General features: G+C 38.7%; 1 protein-coding gene across 2 annotated transcripts in view; it reads left to right on the top strand.

Moving 5' to 3' along the window:
* Stk39 (serine threonine kinase 39) overlaps nucleotides 1-16,961 on the top strand; it is a 206,977-nt gene that overhangs the window by 52,845 nt on the left and 137,171 nt on the right. For both annotated transcript variants that reach the window (XM_013030494.1, XM_013030500.1), the window contains exons 8-9: nucleotides 7,968-8,016; nucleotides 8,121-8,186. In XM_013030494.1, coding sequence (XP_012885948.1) covers nucleotides 7,968-8,016; nucleotides 8,121-8,186 — 115 coding nt within the window. The remainder of the gene's footprint in view (nucleotides 1-7,967; nucleotides 8,017-8,120; nucleotides 8,187-16,961) is intronic.

Genomic DNA, 16,961 nt, shown 5'->3' with positions numbered 1-16,961 from the left:
GCTTGTGTGTGGCATACCCTAGCATAGACCTGAAAAGGTCTCTGTCCTCCCAAGTGCAACACACACACACACACACACACACACATGCACACGCGCGCGCACACACACACACACACACACGATTTCTTTGGTGGTGGTCATTGTGGAGTTTGAACTCAAGGCCTGAGTACTGTCCCTACATAAGTACTGTACCTACCACTTTGAGCTACAGCTCAACTTCTGTTTCTTTTTGGAGATAAGAGTTGAATGGACATTCCTACCCAGGCTGGCTTTGAACCACAACTTACATCTCTGTTTCCTGGAGCTAGGATTACAGGTCCAAGCCACCTGCACCCAGCTATACATAGCTTTTTTTTTTGAAATTAACATAAAAGTGGACTTTTCTTTTGAAAGTTTCTTTTTCAGGGATGGAATTTCTTGTTAGAACTGATTCCTTTATTTTTATCTTAATTTCTCTGTGAAACTTGTTAAAGTCTTTTAAACTTTCCATAGTAAATTGCTGTTTGAGAAGGCTATCCATCTAGATTGAACACATTTCATGGTGTTTCTTTGATAGGTACAATGTTTATGTGCTACTAATCAGATTGTAAATAATTTCAATGCACTATTTTAATGCACTATTTATTTCAATGCACTATATATTTCAGTTGTCCTTTTTGTTTAATTTATGGAACTTATTTTTTCCTCCAATGTTTCATTGAGGTCATTTCTTTATAAGCTGATAATGCTTTTAGATTCTGATTTTGTTCTTTAATGTTTTGCTTTTCTTTCCCTTGTATTTGGTATCATTGTTAAAGGTAACATTTGGACATCACCAAGAAGATAGAGTTTGACCCTTTATAGCCCAGTGAAAGAAATGTTATCTTTCTACTTAGTTGTGGGTTATTCCTGAATCTTTGAAATTCTTGGATTAGTTGAGATCCCACCTAGTGGTTGTGATGAATAATGTCACACAAATCTACCTTGTTAAGATGATTTTCATCAAGTCTTTTCCTCATGTAAATAACAATAACCAATAATATTAAAAACATTATTAAGCACAGAGCATTAGTAGTTTAAGGCCTCCTTTTAGGTATTTTCTTTTAAACCTAATTCACAAGTATGCATTTTAAACAGTTTTAGACAATGAAAGGTGGATATTAACATCACATATTAATACATATATCAGGCATTTGAGGAAAAAAATCAGAAAAATGATTTATGAAGTATGAGAATAGATAAAAGTAACATTGCTATTTTTTAGATGAGATTTTTTTTTTTTTTTTGTCAGTCGTGGGGCCTGAACTCTGGGCCTGAGCGCTGTCCCTTGGCTCTTTAGTTCAAGGATAGTGCTCTACCACTTGAGCCACAGAGCTACTTCTGGCTTTTACTTTTTATGTGATATGGAGGAAATGAACCCAGGGCCTCATGCATGCAAGGCAAGCACTCCACCACTGAGCCACCTTCCCAGCCCGAAATATTATTTTTATATGGATATGTAACTAAATATATGTTACCATTTAATTGCATGGCACAATTCTGAAACTGTGTATATTCCAAAGGTATTCAGGCACCTCGGCCTTTGGCCATGCTGTTGTAGACTTCTTGCTCTGTCCTCTTTGTACCTGCTTTCTGTAGTTACTCAAGTGCCGTATCTCTTTAAAGTTGGATACAACTGTAAAGATACAACTGGATGAAACAGAGATTAAAAGATACAACTGTATATTGCAGAGATATATTATTGCCTCTAGATTTAATATTCTTGTCTGTGAAATGGGTTAATAATATCTCCTTCACAGGACTGCTTCCAGGAAAGAATGAGACTGTGCACTTAGATAGCATAGTTCCTGGGGAGTCCTTCTGTGCTTGAGAAATTGAGGTTGCCATTCATTATTTGCCTTTCTTCCTTGGCTAAATGACACTTTATGTAATAGTTACAATATGCAGGTGGTTATCTTTTGTAGCACTTACTACTCTGTGTGCACTTGTTGTCTTTTGCTATAAATTCTTTTTTTTTGTTCCGGTCGTAGGGCCTGAACTCTAGGCCTGAGCGCTGTCCCTCAGCTCTTCACCTCAAGGCTAGCATTCTACCACTTGAGCCACAGCGCCACTTCCAGATTTTTTTTCTGCTTATGTGGTGCTGAGGAATCGAACCCAGGGCCTCAAACATCCAAGGCAAGCACTCTACTACTGAGCCACCTTCCCAGCCCATGCCTATAAATTCTTAAGGAATTTTTAAGTAGAGGAAAGATTTTAATTGCTCATGTTTAAATGCAGGCTTTGGTTTGACTTACATTCTCAGTACTATCTCTCTCTTGAATACTTAGAGTTAATTTGGACTTGGCAATTTGAGAGTGATTTGAAGTTCCCGAAAGAAGAGTCAAGATGGTTGAGGAATTAATGGAAAGCTTTGGATAATTTTTATTGAGCTCTGTTGCCTGAAGGCAGATCTGAGATCTGTGGACCTGTGCTCTGAAAGCAGTTCACTGGTCCAAAAGCCCTGGTATGGAAGTGAATGCAATCACACTTCAGCAGAATAATAACTAGGGCTGATTGACTCTGTGCATTTACGCTCAGGCTTACTATGAAGAGACTGCCTTTTGTGTGTCATTTGATATATTTAAAAATTATCTTTAAGTAGCTGTATAAGGAATTTCCATTTAACAATGTAGTTTATGAATACATCTTGTTCACCCCTTTCAACTTGCTCATCCTCCTCTCCCCTACATCCCCCTTTTCTCACTCTTCTTAATTTTGTAGGATAAACATTGAATTCTTGACTGCATCCTCTCCTCCTTCTCCTCTTTATTCCTCTACCTCTTTCCCCTTGACCCCACCCCTCCTCATTCAAGTAATGTTTCAGAATTCAATTTTCTTTATTGCTTTGTTATGCTCATATAGGATCTTCTCTTTTTGATACCCTGAGAGCCCCTTGGACTTTTCTTCTCAGAGAGCTAGCAATTGGGACTCTTTGCCTCATAGAGATTTTTCTTTTGCATTAGCAAAGACAAACAATTGCTGATATGTACATAGCAGAACATCTTGCTATTTTTTTAAATGTGCCTTGACCTTATAAATTATGTTCTTCCTATGGATTGAACCTATTAAAAAACACACAATTTTCTCTGAACATCAAGGGAATGGATCTTGCATAATCCATCAAAATAAGTAAGACTTTTTGTGGGGATGGAAAGGTGAGGAAAGCAGTTCTGCTTGAGGTCAGTGATGTGGTAGAATTTAGTAATGCAAGTATGAATGCAAGCTGTTAGAACTATTTAAACTGTGTCAAAAGTATCCTAATCCTTTGAGAATTATGTTAAGTCTTAGTGGACTTTGAATCATCCATATGTATTAACTGAACACTTCTAAGAGATTTTCTTCTGAGAATGCTGGTAGTTGCAGAGTAGTCCATTGTTTTTGAGGATTAAGAATTGGATCATCATTGAAACCCTGCCCCATTGTTTGTATTGCCAGTAACACTTTAACCTTTCTTGTAAAATAGCATTTCTAGTTAAATTGTGAATTATATTGCTTGATGCTTGTCCAAGCAATTCAACCATGTAAGACGTGGCTATGAAGAACTCTGTCCTGTAGTTTTCAGTTAAAATACTGGCAACATTGATGCTTCCAGGTACTTACTATGGCATAAAATGAAAAGTAACAATAGATCAAACCAAAATGAGGGGGAAAAACACCCTTAAGATCAAATAGGCAGTAGGCAGCTCTGCTTTGTGTGTGTGTGTGTGTGTGTGTGTGTGTGTGTGTGTGTCTGTGTGTCTGTGTGTCTGTGTGTCTGTGTGCATGCACATGGGCACAAGAGTTTGAACTCAAGATCTCATGCCTTAAGATGATTACACACCTCAGCTTGCTTGCTGGTTTTCTTGGAGATGGAATCTAGTAAACTAGTTTGCCTGGCTGGATCCTCCAGTTCTTAGCCTTTTGTCATCTGTAGCTAGGATTGCGGGTTGGGAGCCTGCAATCCTAGTATCTCCTAGTGGCACCTCTTCTTTTTCATACTTCCTGTCACTTCCTTTTCTTTGTTTGTTTCTTATTTCTTTCAGCTTCTATTTCCCATGTTTTATCATGGATATAGTTTGGTACATGTGGGATTTTACACCAAAGCTGTGAACACATTGACTAACTTAAACACACAAAAAAGAACCAGTGACCTAGTATGGAGTTATTCTATGTAGAGGTGGAAGGACCTATAGCTTTAACATTTAAACCTATGAAAAAAAGGAAGTGGGTTTTTTAAACTACTTTTTATATCATGGTAGTTTCGTATGTATGAAGAAGGTTAAGGGTGAAATGGAGTGTAGAGAAAGAGAAAGAGGTTTTCTCTGTAGCATGCTTTTCCCTTTTACATTTTTGGTCACCATGGAAATGACCTTGCTGGGAACAGAAAGCATTTTCTGAGCCCTGTAATTCAAAAGGACATCCATCGCTTCTCAATCTTTGTGTACTTTGGCTCTATACTTGACCCTGGATGTCTAGAAAGAGCATGGTGGGAGTGGGGCATGTAGCAGAGAGAGGGAAGCATTTCAGCTTCTCTTAACACCTTTACTGTTCTCACTCTTTGTTTCTCTAGGTGAATCTTATTTTCATTGCGTCTTTTCTCTACCCCTGCTCTCTTTCTGTTGAATGGATAATTTGTCTTTAGTGTTGAGTACACTTAGCTGCCTGGGTTGTAGGACTGTGTCCAAGTGTCCAACAGCATTACTTTCACCCTATGTTAGATAATGGTATGAAAGTGAGCTGTAGCAATTCTTTCTGTTCTATTTTAGACTGTAGCAATTCTTTCTGTTCTTTTTTAGACATTCAGAGTATAAAAATGAATAGTATATGGTTTCTGGCTTAGAAAGGCACTTAATTCAGTGAAGTGGAGGCAGGAGGGACATAGATACTGATAATTATGGAAATGTGGGTAGAGCAGTGTGTGAGCACCAAGTTGGGAGCAATGAATGCCCTTAGTAGGAGCTGGGAGGGGTGTCTTGAAGATGATGGCATCTAATTGCTTCTTGACTGATGAGCAAGGTGTGCCAGTTGGTTATGAGAGATTTTGGAGCCAGAAAAGCAGTGTGTGATCTTTCATGAAAGAGCTGGAGATAAGAGAAAGAGTTGGAAGTGGCGCTGTGGCTCAAGTGGTGGAGTACTCGCCTTGAACTGAAGAGCACAGGGACAGCACCCAAGCCCAGAGTTCAAGCCCCATGACCAATTAAAAAAAAAGAGAAAGAGTAAGAGGAGCAGGGAAGGAAGAAAGGGGGTTGGGCACTGCAAAGGTGGTTAAACTGGAAGAGTTAGAATCTGAACAGCTTGCTTGTATCTCTGAAATACAAAATCTCTGACAGTGGATAGAAAAGGGATCAGGTGTTTTTTGTTTGTTTTTGTTTAGACATTAGCTTGGGTAGCATTGTAAATGATGGATTGGAATTAGAAGTGGCTGAGATACTAACTGAGAGCCTGCTTTATTTGTATTAACCAGAGATGAAGCTATATAGGCTTTACATAAAACATTGTCCCTGCATTTCTTAATCATCTCCATAAATTTTTTTTAAGATGTGGTATTACTGTTTTGCCCAGGTTGATCTCAGCTTCTAAGTACTTACCAGCTTCTTTAAAAAAATTGCCAGTTCTGGGGCATGAACTCAGGGACTAGGCTCTGTCCCTGAATCTCTCTATGCTCAAGGCTAGTACACTACCACTTGGGCCACTTCTAGCTTTTTCTAAGTAGTTTATTGGAGATTCCTGTCTGGGGTGGCTTTGAAATGCGATCATCAGATCTCAACCCCCTGAGTAGCTAGGATTATAGGCATGAGCCACTGGTGCCCTGCTTAGCTTCTTGTTTTATAAATTTGATTTCATGCTAAGTTTGACGCCAAAGCCTGCTTGTTTGCATGGTTCCACACCATGTTCCCTTGGTAGCCTGTCTCGCTCCTTCTATCCAGATACAATTCCAAGGTTTCAATGTATTGCTCATTTTAGAGCCCGACAGCAGGCTAGTCTGTGGGTGGTTGATGGTACTGTTTCCATCTGTCCTATTCTGTGTGATATGCCCAGCATTTAGCAAAATCTATCTACAAACAGTAGGTGCTCAGTGAACACTGAGAGAATGAAAGGAGGAATTTGGAATAGCTAGAGGCCAAAACATTGCTGCTAATTAGAAAAAAAATACATTAAAATGATAAAGTTGAATAATGTAGAAATAGTTAGATCCCTTTTTCATCTTTAAGTTCTTTGCCTTTTTAATCAAGTGCAAATTCATGAACTTAATGAGCTTACCAAAGGATATAGCCCACCTGTTGTTTAGACTCTTATTTATTCAAAGCAATTAGCAATTAGCAGCTGTTTATTGTAGTGGTTATGTAGATTCAGGGTTGTTAAGAACCTGTAGCCAGTAAGGGAACTTGAAACTTGAGGAAAACAATAGCAACTTAAATAGAAATTTTCTTTGCCTAGAAATACAGTTTATGCCTCCTGTAGACATATGCAATGTGTGTATATATACCAGATTTTCTCAGTCTGTCCATTGAGTAGCATCTGGACTGACTACATATCTTGGCTATGGTGAATAGTACTGCAGTGAACATGTTTGTGCTGTTACCTGACTTGTTAAAAAAGAAACTATTGATGAAATAAGCTACATTTTACTTTAGGTCTTTTTTTGGGGGCGGGGGTAGTGTCTGGGGTTTGAACTCAAGACCTCATACTCACTGGACTTGCTTGCTTGGCTCTCATTGTACCATTTGAGCCATTCATCCAGACAAGCTTTTTGCTGGTTAATTAGAGATGGAGTCTTAGGGAATTTTCTGCCTGACTTGGTCTGGATTCACAGATCTCAGCCTCTTAAATAGCTAGGATGATAGATACGAGACACAGCAAGGGGGCTGTTATTTGTAGAAGAATGTCAATTAAACAGAGGATTGCTGAAACTAGAAAATTATCATTCTTCCACCTCTTCTGAAGTAATTGTTTAAGGCAAAGATGCTAAACCTTTAGGGGAAAGATTTTCAGGAACATGATAGTAGTACCATGCCAAAGTACTACCGAACAGAATACTTGCTAATTTCAGTAGGGAAAACATGCTGTACAGTAGAGACCTGGGACCAGCTGGTTAAACTCAGCAGTAACAGTGGAATAGCCTGTCAGTTCTTGCTTCTGAGTTGTTGCTGTCAGAAGTGTGTGATACCATCTGTGAAACATAACATGAAGATCCCAAATCTGTAGAGCTTGGCTCCAGAAGTATTTTGGATATCAGAGAGTTTGGGATTTTGGAATATTTGCAGATATTTTCTAGTTGAAAATATAAAAAACTGAAGTGCTCTGAAATCTGAAACTTGTTTGCCTAATGTATAAACACTCAAATACTTGATGAAACCTAATCAAGCCTTCAAATCTAACTTTGAGTTTAGAAGAAATATAGGTAAAAGTTCTGGGATATTATAGTAACAATCAGATCTATCCAGTAATGCTTTTAAATGAATTTGCATTTTATCAGTAACCATTACATTTACCTTCACTGAACTATGTAACAATAGCCTATTAACACATCTTGCATTACATACTGGGCAGACAGAGTTAGATAGGGAATCTGTGGGCCCCCCCGGGAAATCACACAGCACAGTGGATTGTAGTTACTCTGACAGAGTCATGTTCTAGCCTATATGGTTTCTTAGTAAGTACAGGAATTTAGCTTGTAGACAGGCCAATCTGCCACCTTCTGGAAATACTGAATTCATTTAGTAAAGTGTAACACTAAAGGATGGAAAATTGATCATGCCCAAGCACTTAAAATTACAGAAGTTCATGTGTTTTTGTAGTAGAGGTGTTTAGAAAGGACTGGAAAATTGGCACTGCTTTATTTGGTGCCAGTTCATGATTAACTTTGTTTCTGTTCTTCCAGAAGTACTCTAAGGTTAAGTTATATCATCAAGGCAGTGTATTTATTAAGTGGTCATTGTTTCAACTCTAATTTATTATTGATCTTTCAGGCCCACAGCAGCAGAACTTTTAAAATGCAAATTCTTCCAGAAAGCCAAGGTAACATGCTTAAAAAAACCAAGTAAATCTGCTATTTTGAAATCTCTATGAATTTACATGTATCTTATTTGGTGTTAAAACTGTTTGGATCATTTGTTTTGCAGAACAGAGAGTACTTGATTGAGAAGCTGCTTACAAGAACACCAGACATAGCCCAAAGAGCCAAGAAGGTAAGTGACACCTGGCCCACCCGGAGGAAATGAAACACATAGTAAAAACAGGACAATAGTTCTTATATACTCAGGATAAGCTATTCAGAGGATATCCCATTTGTGATTAGTTCAATAATTGCATTAGTCTTTGGGTTATCTTAGTGTGTTGGGTGAGGAAACAATGTGGAACTCAGTGATTTTAGTTTTCTACCAACTTTATTGAAAAAACCAGAGAGAAGGTTTTTGTGGAAGTTTAAATCCTGAATAGGTTAATAGCCTTAGGTGTCTTTTGGATTTTATACAAAGGGAATTCAGTGTCCTGTTCTCCTCCACAGCACTAGGGGGCAGCATTGGGGTGGAAACTCTGTGGGCAGATGCTCTTCCATTTTGAGCCATACTTTCAAGCCCTAGTTTCAAACAGTTTGAAATCATGAAAATGAAAAACTTATGTTTTGTTATGGTTGTGTAAGTATCTGTGGGATACAGTTCTTTCCTCATAAAAGATCCGTGGTCCTTTTTGTCTGCTTTAAAAAAAAAATTAAGTTAATGATTACCTGACAAATTTTCCATTCTAGGCTAAAGATTTTTTAAAATGCTAAGTATGGGTGAGTGAATTTATTACATTGTCCCAGAGCTTTATTTATTTTCACTATATATTTCATTATGATGTGAAACCTAGCAAAATGTACCCATTAATTTGATTCAGTTTGATTTTAAAAATTACACTGCATATTTATAATTAACATGTATATAGTCATAGGTTTAGAAAGGGAAGTTTTCCCATTAGCGTTCTTTCTCTCTCTCTCTCTCTTTCTGTCTCTTTGCAGCTAGAGTGAATCTGAGTGGTGTGTGCTGTAAATAAAACTGACAAATGTCCAGTGGAGATTGTAGCTTATTATACCCAGGTTGAACTCATGATGTTTATTTCAAGATGTTGCCTTTTCTAAAATGTTCTTCAGCAAATACCTTTAGCTGATACCTTAGAATTGTTCTAAGCAGATTTTAAAGCAGATGTCGAAGAAGGGGGCCTACTCTGTGCCGTTATCTGCACTTCTCTCATGGCCAGCAGAATTCTAGGGGCTAGCCGGTTTCTGGGTTTAGGAGGACATTATTTAGTTTACTTTGGAGTTTTTGCCCTGCTAGATGTCCCTGAGGGAACATGGACAGTTGGACTAATGGTCATCTGAAGAGGCAGTGCAAAGAAGAGATAGCTTTCATTTAATACAACAGGTTATAGACTAGGAGACCAGAGTTTGAGACCTAGTGGGTTTTCAGGGGGTACCAGATAGCATTCCATGGGGGGCTAGAGTCTAAACCTTCTTTTGATCTCATGCCTTAAATGTTAGTCACCCTGACAAAAAGCTGTTTCAGAGCTGTTGGCTTCTGTAGTAAGCATCTGTGAAGGACTATTTATTTTTCCTTTGGTCTCTACCTCTTTCCTGGGAGTCTCATCTATTCTTATCCTGTCATTTGTTCCTAATGGCTAGAGGAGTCTTCCAGATCTACTTTCTTTCCAGAGCTTCAGCTTCACACCTCCAGTTTCTTTTTCAGTGGCCTACTAGTAATCTGTGGTCATTTACCTTACCTCTCCAATCGGATGGCCCTGGGCTCTACATTGCTTCTGGAATCTGCTAGCCTTAGCACATTGGAATTGCATACGATCCCTCCTTCTGCCCACCGTGTCTGCCCGGCTCCTCACTTGTTTCTCTTTCTATACAGCATCACTTTTTTTTTTCCTATAAATTACCCTCTTCTTTTACACACACACACACACATTTCTGTAACCCAGGCTGGCCTAAATTTACCACCTTCCTGCTTCAGTCTCCTAGTGGTGGAATTAGAGACATGATCTACCACACCCAGCTCTTGGGTCCTTGATTTGTACTTCATCTTAAGCCTTGTTTTGTTATCCATTCCTTACCTGGAAAATTGCTGCACACTTTAGCATCTCTCAGAAGGCTGATGGGAAAATATAATGTAATTCTTTAAGCATGGTGGAGGAGACTGAGCCCCCCCCCAATGTTCTCTGGAGATATGAAATTCTTTTGTTGTACATTTCATTTTAAACTACACTTTGGTTATCAGGTGTACTCTGCCATTTACCTGTAGATTTGTTTGTTGATAGGTTGACTGCTTAGAACTATGTAATCACAATGTTGTTCATCTTCATAGCATGTGCCTAGAAATGGTTACTGGCTACATGATCACATGTGCCTGGGTATACCAAAGAAAGGTCATTCGAAACTATATTTTAACTCACTTTAACTCCCCAGATGCCTGTTTATACATTTGTGCCTAGGATTCCTGTTAATAGTGGACAACTTCCTCTTTCCCTTCCCTTGCGATATTGGTAAGCAACAATGATGTTGTTTATTAGAAACTTCTCATGCAGAGTTGACCAGAGGAATTCAATGTTATTTTAGTTATAATGTGCAATGAAAACTTTTAGTGATAGCTTAGCATGTCCTTCCTTTTTACAGTGTTTAACTCTCTCTAAGTTACTACAGGGGTCTTCCATATGTTTCCATATTTTTTGCCCTCTAACTTCTGTTTGTGGATGGTTTGTGGATGGTCCTTGGCTTCTTGCTTTCCCTTTTACTCTTCTGTTTTCTAGTTAATTTTTCTCTGGTTTTTGTGGTATGTATTTGGCATTCAGAGGCTAACTTGTTGGTGTAGGTACATTGATTTTTTTTGCCCCTTCAATTTGTTGTTTTTCAAACAGAAACACACAATCCTTTGATAGACTAACGTTTAAATAACAACTGGACCTTTTGTTTAGCTCTTGGACATTTTGGTAACCATGTTAACTTGATTGGTTGGAGGAGGTAAATATGATCAAAGTGAAGTGGACTGACCCCCCCTGGACAAAGTCATGGATGCTGACCAGTAGCTTAAAAGCTGGAGTTTAGTCAATTGACCAGCCAGGACTAACTCAACTTGGGAGTGAGCCTTGAACTCAAATAGCTCAGGATTTATAAAGGTAAAAAATTAGAGCAGATGCAAGCAAGCTGGCACACAGAAGCAGAAGTTGGCAGTTATTTTGCACGTGCATAAATCAAAAACATTCCTGAAACAATTAAAACCACAAATACCCCTGTAACAATTTCTTGACCTTTAAGCAATGGGCAGTTCCTGGTTTTGGGGACAGTGTTTCTGTTTTCTCGAACCTAGTAGTTATAGTAAAAGGGGCAGCTTTCTGCTCTCCTCTGGCCTGGAGAGTGCCTATGGCAGATACTGATTGTTTTACTACTACTTTCTGAATTCCAGTAACCCACCGTTTAACTCACTAATTTACTTCAAGCCTTTATCTTTGGAATTTCTCCTTTCAATGACTTACTTGCCTGAGTTATTGTTATGTTTTGTTTTCCACAGGGAGAGCCTGCCTTTCCAGTTTTGCCCTATTCTTAAAAATCAATAATTTTGTTCTGTAGTTTCTAATTTTACATTCTTTTGGGGGGATCATCACAGAAGTATATTATATTCATGTATGAAATGTCATGATGAAACTCTTACTGTGTATTGTATAATATATGCCAGTAAAAAGATGGCCTCCTCCAAAATTAAATTTGTTCACATAAACATAATTCTTTTCTTCTCTTTCCTTATAATATCCAGAATCAATGTGTTTTTGCCATTGTTGTTGTGGGTCGTGGGACTTGAACTCAGGGCCTGAGTACTGTCCCTGAACTTTATTGCTCAAGGCTAGCATTCTACCACTTTGTGCTGTAGTGCCATTTCTAGTTTTCCGGTGGTTAATTGGAGATAAGAGTCTCATGGACTTCGCTTCCTGGGCTTTGAACTGTGATTTTTACATCTCAGCTGCCTGAGTAGCTAGGATTACAGGTGAGAGCCAGTGGTGCCATTCTCCCCGCTCCCCCCCCCTTTTTTTAAATGTGAGTCAAGTTCATATTTAACACAGTCAGGGCTGGTCCTGTAATATTTCTCAGAAAGTCCTTTGGCTCATTGGTACTACTCTTTTGCAAAGATTGCTTAAAGCCTGTCACATAGTGTCTGGTAGACTGTGATGCCATCGGTTGAGACCTACTTGGTTCCATAGGGTAGGCAAGATCTTGTCTTCATTCAGATTGATTCTGGGTGTGGAAGGAATACCACTGTGGCTCTTTATTAATGACGCTTGGTCTCTGTGTGTGATAATTTGCAGAAATCAGAGATACTTACTTCCTTGCTGTAGGGCATGTTGGTCCATTCTGGGTTCCTTTGCTGACAGTGTTGTTTAGGAGGCATCTTGATTTCCTTTGGCATATTTTTTTTTGTCTGTAAAATACAAATGGGGAAGGGTAATGAGAGATCTGACTGGATATTCATGGACTCCAGGAGGCTCTGTCTATACTAAGGGAGACTATGCTAATGACAATCCTAGAGAAGAGTGGACCTATTGAACTTTCTTGTGTATGAGAAAGAAAGGCTTCACAGACAGTACTGTCTTGCATGTGGCTCTCCAGGGGCATCTTTCAGTCATTTTGGGGGCGTTCGAATGCTTAACTGAATGGTGCTTCATCCTCTACTAGATTGGCTGGATGGGGGAAGGGCATCTCAGTCATTCTGTTAAAATTGAATGTATATCTATAGGGCTGTGTGCATCTTCTTAGCAGCACTTAATTCTCAGACCTGGCTGAGGTGATAAGAACCCTGAGTCACCACATTCTCACTCATACTTTTCTATGATTTCCTAAAATCCACGTATTGCAGGACCAAGGGCAAGGAGCTAAGTAGCTACAGAAATGTCTCTAAAGGCCAGCCCCTCGCCAAAGAACATGCTGGGAGGAGAAGGGATGATGTGAGGAAATATAACACACAGTTCTCACTGTGTTGCCTATGTTTCTATGGGAAGTAGAATTGCTGGAGGAAATTTGCTTGCTTTTCTTTATAATGCTGGTTCTAGGGTTTGAACTCAGGGCATTTTGCTTTCAGCTTTTTCATTCATAGGCTGGTGGTCTACGATACCTCCAGTTTTGACTTTTTCCTGGTTAATTAGACATGAGTCTTTTAGATTTTGGCAGGGAAGGGAGGAACTGAAATTCTCAGATCTCAAATTCCTGAATAGCTATGATTATAAGATTATTGGCATGAAGCCACTCCAGGTTTTGTTTTTTTAAAAAGCATTAATTATGCAACTAAAAAGTTAAAAATGCCATATAAACTGTGAGAATTAGGAAGATTAAGACATTAACTTGGGGCCTCAGAATTTCTCACATTTTAAGACCCAAGGCTATTGGCCCTCCTTGCTCCTATTATGTACTTAGAAATCAAAAGGTAGAAATATTTATTTAGTATAATATCCTAATAACTCATTCTATGTGTTTTTAGTTTTTTTTGGGGGGGTCAGTTATGGGGCTTGAACTCAGGGACTTGAGCTTCTTTGTGCTCAAGGCTAAGGCTACTACTTGAGCCATAGGGCCACGTCTGGATTTTGAGTGTGTAATTGGAGAAAAGAGTCTCATGTGGACTTTTCTGCTTGGTCTGGTTTCGAATTGAGATCTTCAGATCTCAGCCTCCTGAGTAGTTAGGACTACAGGTATGAGCCATCAGCATCTGGCTAGGGAATTTAGTTTTTATTTTAAAGTAATTTCAGACTAACACAGTGAGTTAATGGTAGGGGTTTCTTTATCTCTCTCTCTCTCTTTTGAGACATTTTAGTGTGACTTGCTGAAAGTACCTTTTACTTCTAATTGCACTTCATGTGTGTTTCCCCCACACAGACAGTCTCATGCATAATAGCAATACAATGAGCAAAAGCATGAAATTAACATTGCTATCCTACTGGTGCTTAGTTCTTAGATTTATATAAAATTTTAGTAATATGTCCATTTCCCCACAGGAACAAATCCAAAATTACTTAGTTACTATATCTCCTGTGGTCTTCTTTAGTCTAGAAAAATCTCTCTTCCTTTGCAATTGTCACGCTTTTATTTTTAATATTTTTCAGTATTAGATATTGAACCACTTTCTGCATGATAGACAGTACTCCATTACTTGAACCACTTCCCAAGCCCCAATTCCTGTTTTCTTATTTGTTGAGAAAATGGAGGGCAGATATTATTGTTGAACTTTAGCAGGTGAATGTGTGAGAGGTGGTCTTATAGCCAGTAAGAGGCAGGAGTGAACCCCTTCCTATTTCTGCTTCTGTGCTCTTTCTTCCATTATACCTCAGGAGGATGAAGTAAGAGTAGACAAGAATCATCAGAGCCAAAATGGAGTGAATGGGTGGAGAGGGGCGGGATATTTGTGAACAAAAAGGGTCAAAGGTAATACCTATCTGTATCTGGGAGGAAAAATTATTCAAAGGAAGTATATAACACCATGGTAAAGACAAAATACTGAACAAAGGGATGTTCTCTTCATTATAATCAATTTTATTATTTTAAAATAGAAACACAATAATGAATATGTAATTCTCATTATTAAAGTTTTGTTATGTCATCGCAAAAGTCATAAAAGGCTCCAGCTTCAATTTGCAGACATGAAAATGGAACCCAGGAAGGATGGCCCTTGATTAAGGCCCCATACATGGCCGTGTCGTGACAAGCACCAAAGTCATCTTCCAAGTTCACTACTACTGACATTTTCCCATTACTTGATGAAGCAGGGAAACACTCCTGAATGTCTGCAAAACTGCTTTCGAGACTTATAAGATTTATAAATATAAGATGTGGAAGGTTGTATATGATCAAGAAACCAGAAAAGAAATTTCTAATGCTTTGACAGATAGACTTTAATTTCTCCAACTGTGCCAGTAGAGGGCAGCAAGGAATTTTACTTAATCCAAGCTTAAGCTTTGGCTTTTGGAAGGTATTGGATTTATACTAGAGAGAATAGAGTATTTTAAGGTGGCTACTGAACTAGTTATAGATACTAGGTCCATTTGTCAGTTTGGGTGTTATTTTCTTGGTCATGGAATTTGAAATGTGTTTTTTAAAAGTAATTTCATCATTTAACACTTCCATTTACAATATCAATGTATTACACTTTTAATGTATTTTACATAATTCATGTTAAAATTAGAAGTCTCAGTTTTGACGATGGGATTGGAGAGCTTCCAGTATGTAGTGATCACATTCATGTAGTTTGAGTATTACCAAATTAATGTGTGTGGTGGCAGGTGATTTTCAGAGAGTTTTTTTTCTATGTCTATGGTCCCCCTTAGAGCTAGGTAAAGAGAAGTAGGAGGGAGCATGAGGGTTTTTTAATTGAAGGAAGGGTAAACCAACCTTGCACAATAACTAACACACCTCCTGATCTAGTGTAGAATACCCCTGATGATTCCAGCAGGACCAGGGGTCCAGTCCTCTTACAGCTGGGATCCTCTTACAGCCTCTTGTGTAGAACAGTTACATGTGTTGGCCATACATCTTACTGAGGAGCCAAGGTATGCTCATAGGGAGGCAGTAGTGGTGGTTGAGGGTGTTGTTTTTTCTTGTTTTGCTGTTGGAGTAGAGGGTCAGGGAGATTAAATGTATTGGTTTAACTGGGACTGTAACTCAGATAGGTATTCTCAGAGTGTAATCCATTTATGCTTTAAATGTGTGCTTTAAAAGTATCTTTAGCATTTTAAGTAGTTGTGCAAAGGAGCTGTTCAGCAAAGCAGTTTATGCATAGGGTGCATCTTGATCAATGTCATCCTTTTACAACTGTCTCACCCATTCTTCCCAACCCTCCCCTTCCTTCACTTTCTTAAATTTTGTAGGAGATACATTGAAATTTTAACAGCATTCTCCCACCCCTTTCTTCTCTTCATTCATCTACCCTCCTGTCCTCAGCCCTACCCTACCCCTTTTAAATGTGTTGAGTTTTAGTCAGTTTAGAATATAGCATTTCTTTGTCAGAAAGGAGCTTTTGGTCACTAGGTGGTGCTATGAGAATAGTTTATTTCAGACTCCACAGGAATTGCTTGTCTGTAAAAACCTTTTGCAACAATGAGATGTACAAGTCGTTATGTCGAAAAATGAACTTTTCAACTTTGGTGGGGGGGGAGGATCGGGTGGGTGGGTAGGGGGGCTATGGGAAGGGATGGGAAGGGGAAACACAGGAGGAGGCAACAATGCTTGATAAGAAATGTACTCATTATCTTGCCCGTGTAATTGTAACCCCTCTGTACAGTATTTTCACAATAATAATAATAATAATAAAAATCTTTGCTGCTACAGATTTCTTTCTTTCTACTCTGTCTACTGTTGGTGATTATGCTGGGGGTGAATTCATATATGTGGTAGCAGAGGAAAAGACAAGGAGAGAAAACATCATACAGAACTAATTTCTTTATTTTTTTTGTGTGTGAAAATACCATATGGAGGGGTTACAATTACACGAGCAAGGTAATGAGTACATTGCTTGTCAAGCATTGTTGCCTCCTCCTTTGTTTCCCCTTCCCATCCCTTCCCATCTCTTCCCTCCCTCCCCCCCATGCCAAAGTTGTAAAGTTCGTTTTTCGACATAACGACTTGTACATCTCATTGTTGCAATGGGTCCACCTGTATCCCTATTTAAACAATTTATTCCCTTCCCCTCCACAAATTATACTAACATCAAATACAGTGAAAACAGGGGTTATACTGGGGGGACATACAAAGCAACAAAGAAATATCTCATAAATATGTTAGAAACAATAGCCAGAAAGAAAAAAAAAACATTTGAATACTTATCTTGGTGTTCATTTCACCTAGCTTGGGAAGCAAAATGGAGTCTTAATGATATCCTTGGGGGCTCTGATGTGAGAAGAAAAGAGACATAATGGAAGTCTACTTTACTTTGAATCCTTTATGTGTGTGTGTGTGG

This window comes from Dipodomys ordii, unplaced genomic scaffold, assembly GCF_000151885.1.
Source record: "Dipodomys ordii isolate 6190 unplaced genomic scaffold, Dord_2.0 Scaffold5, whole genome shotgun sequence".
In the NCBI taxonomy this organism is placed as follows: domain Eukaryota; kingdom Metazoa; phylum Chordata; class Mammalia; order Rodentia; family Heteromyidae; genus Dipodomys; species Dipodomys ordii.
This window is presented reverse-complemented; position numbering and strand designations above follow the sequence as displayed.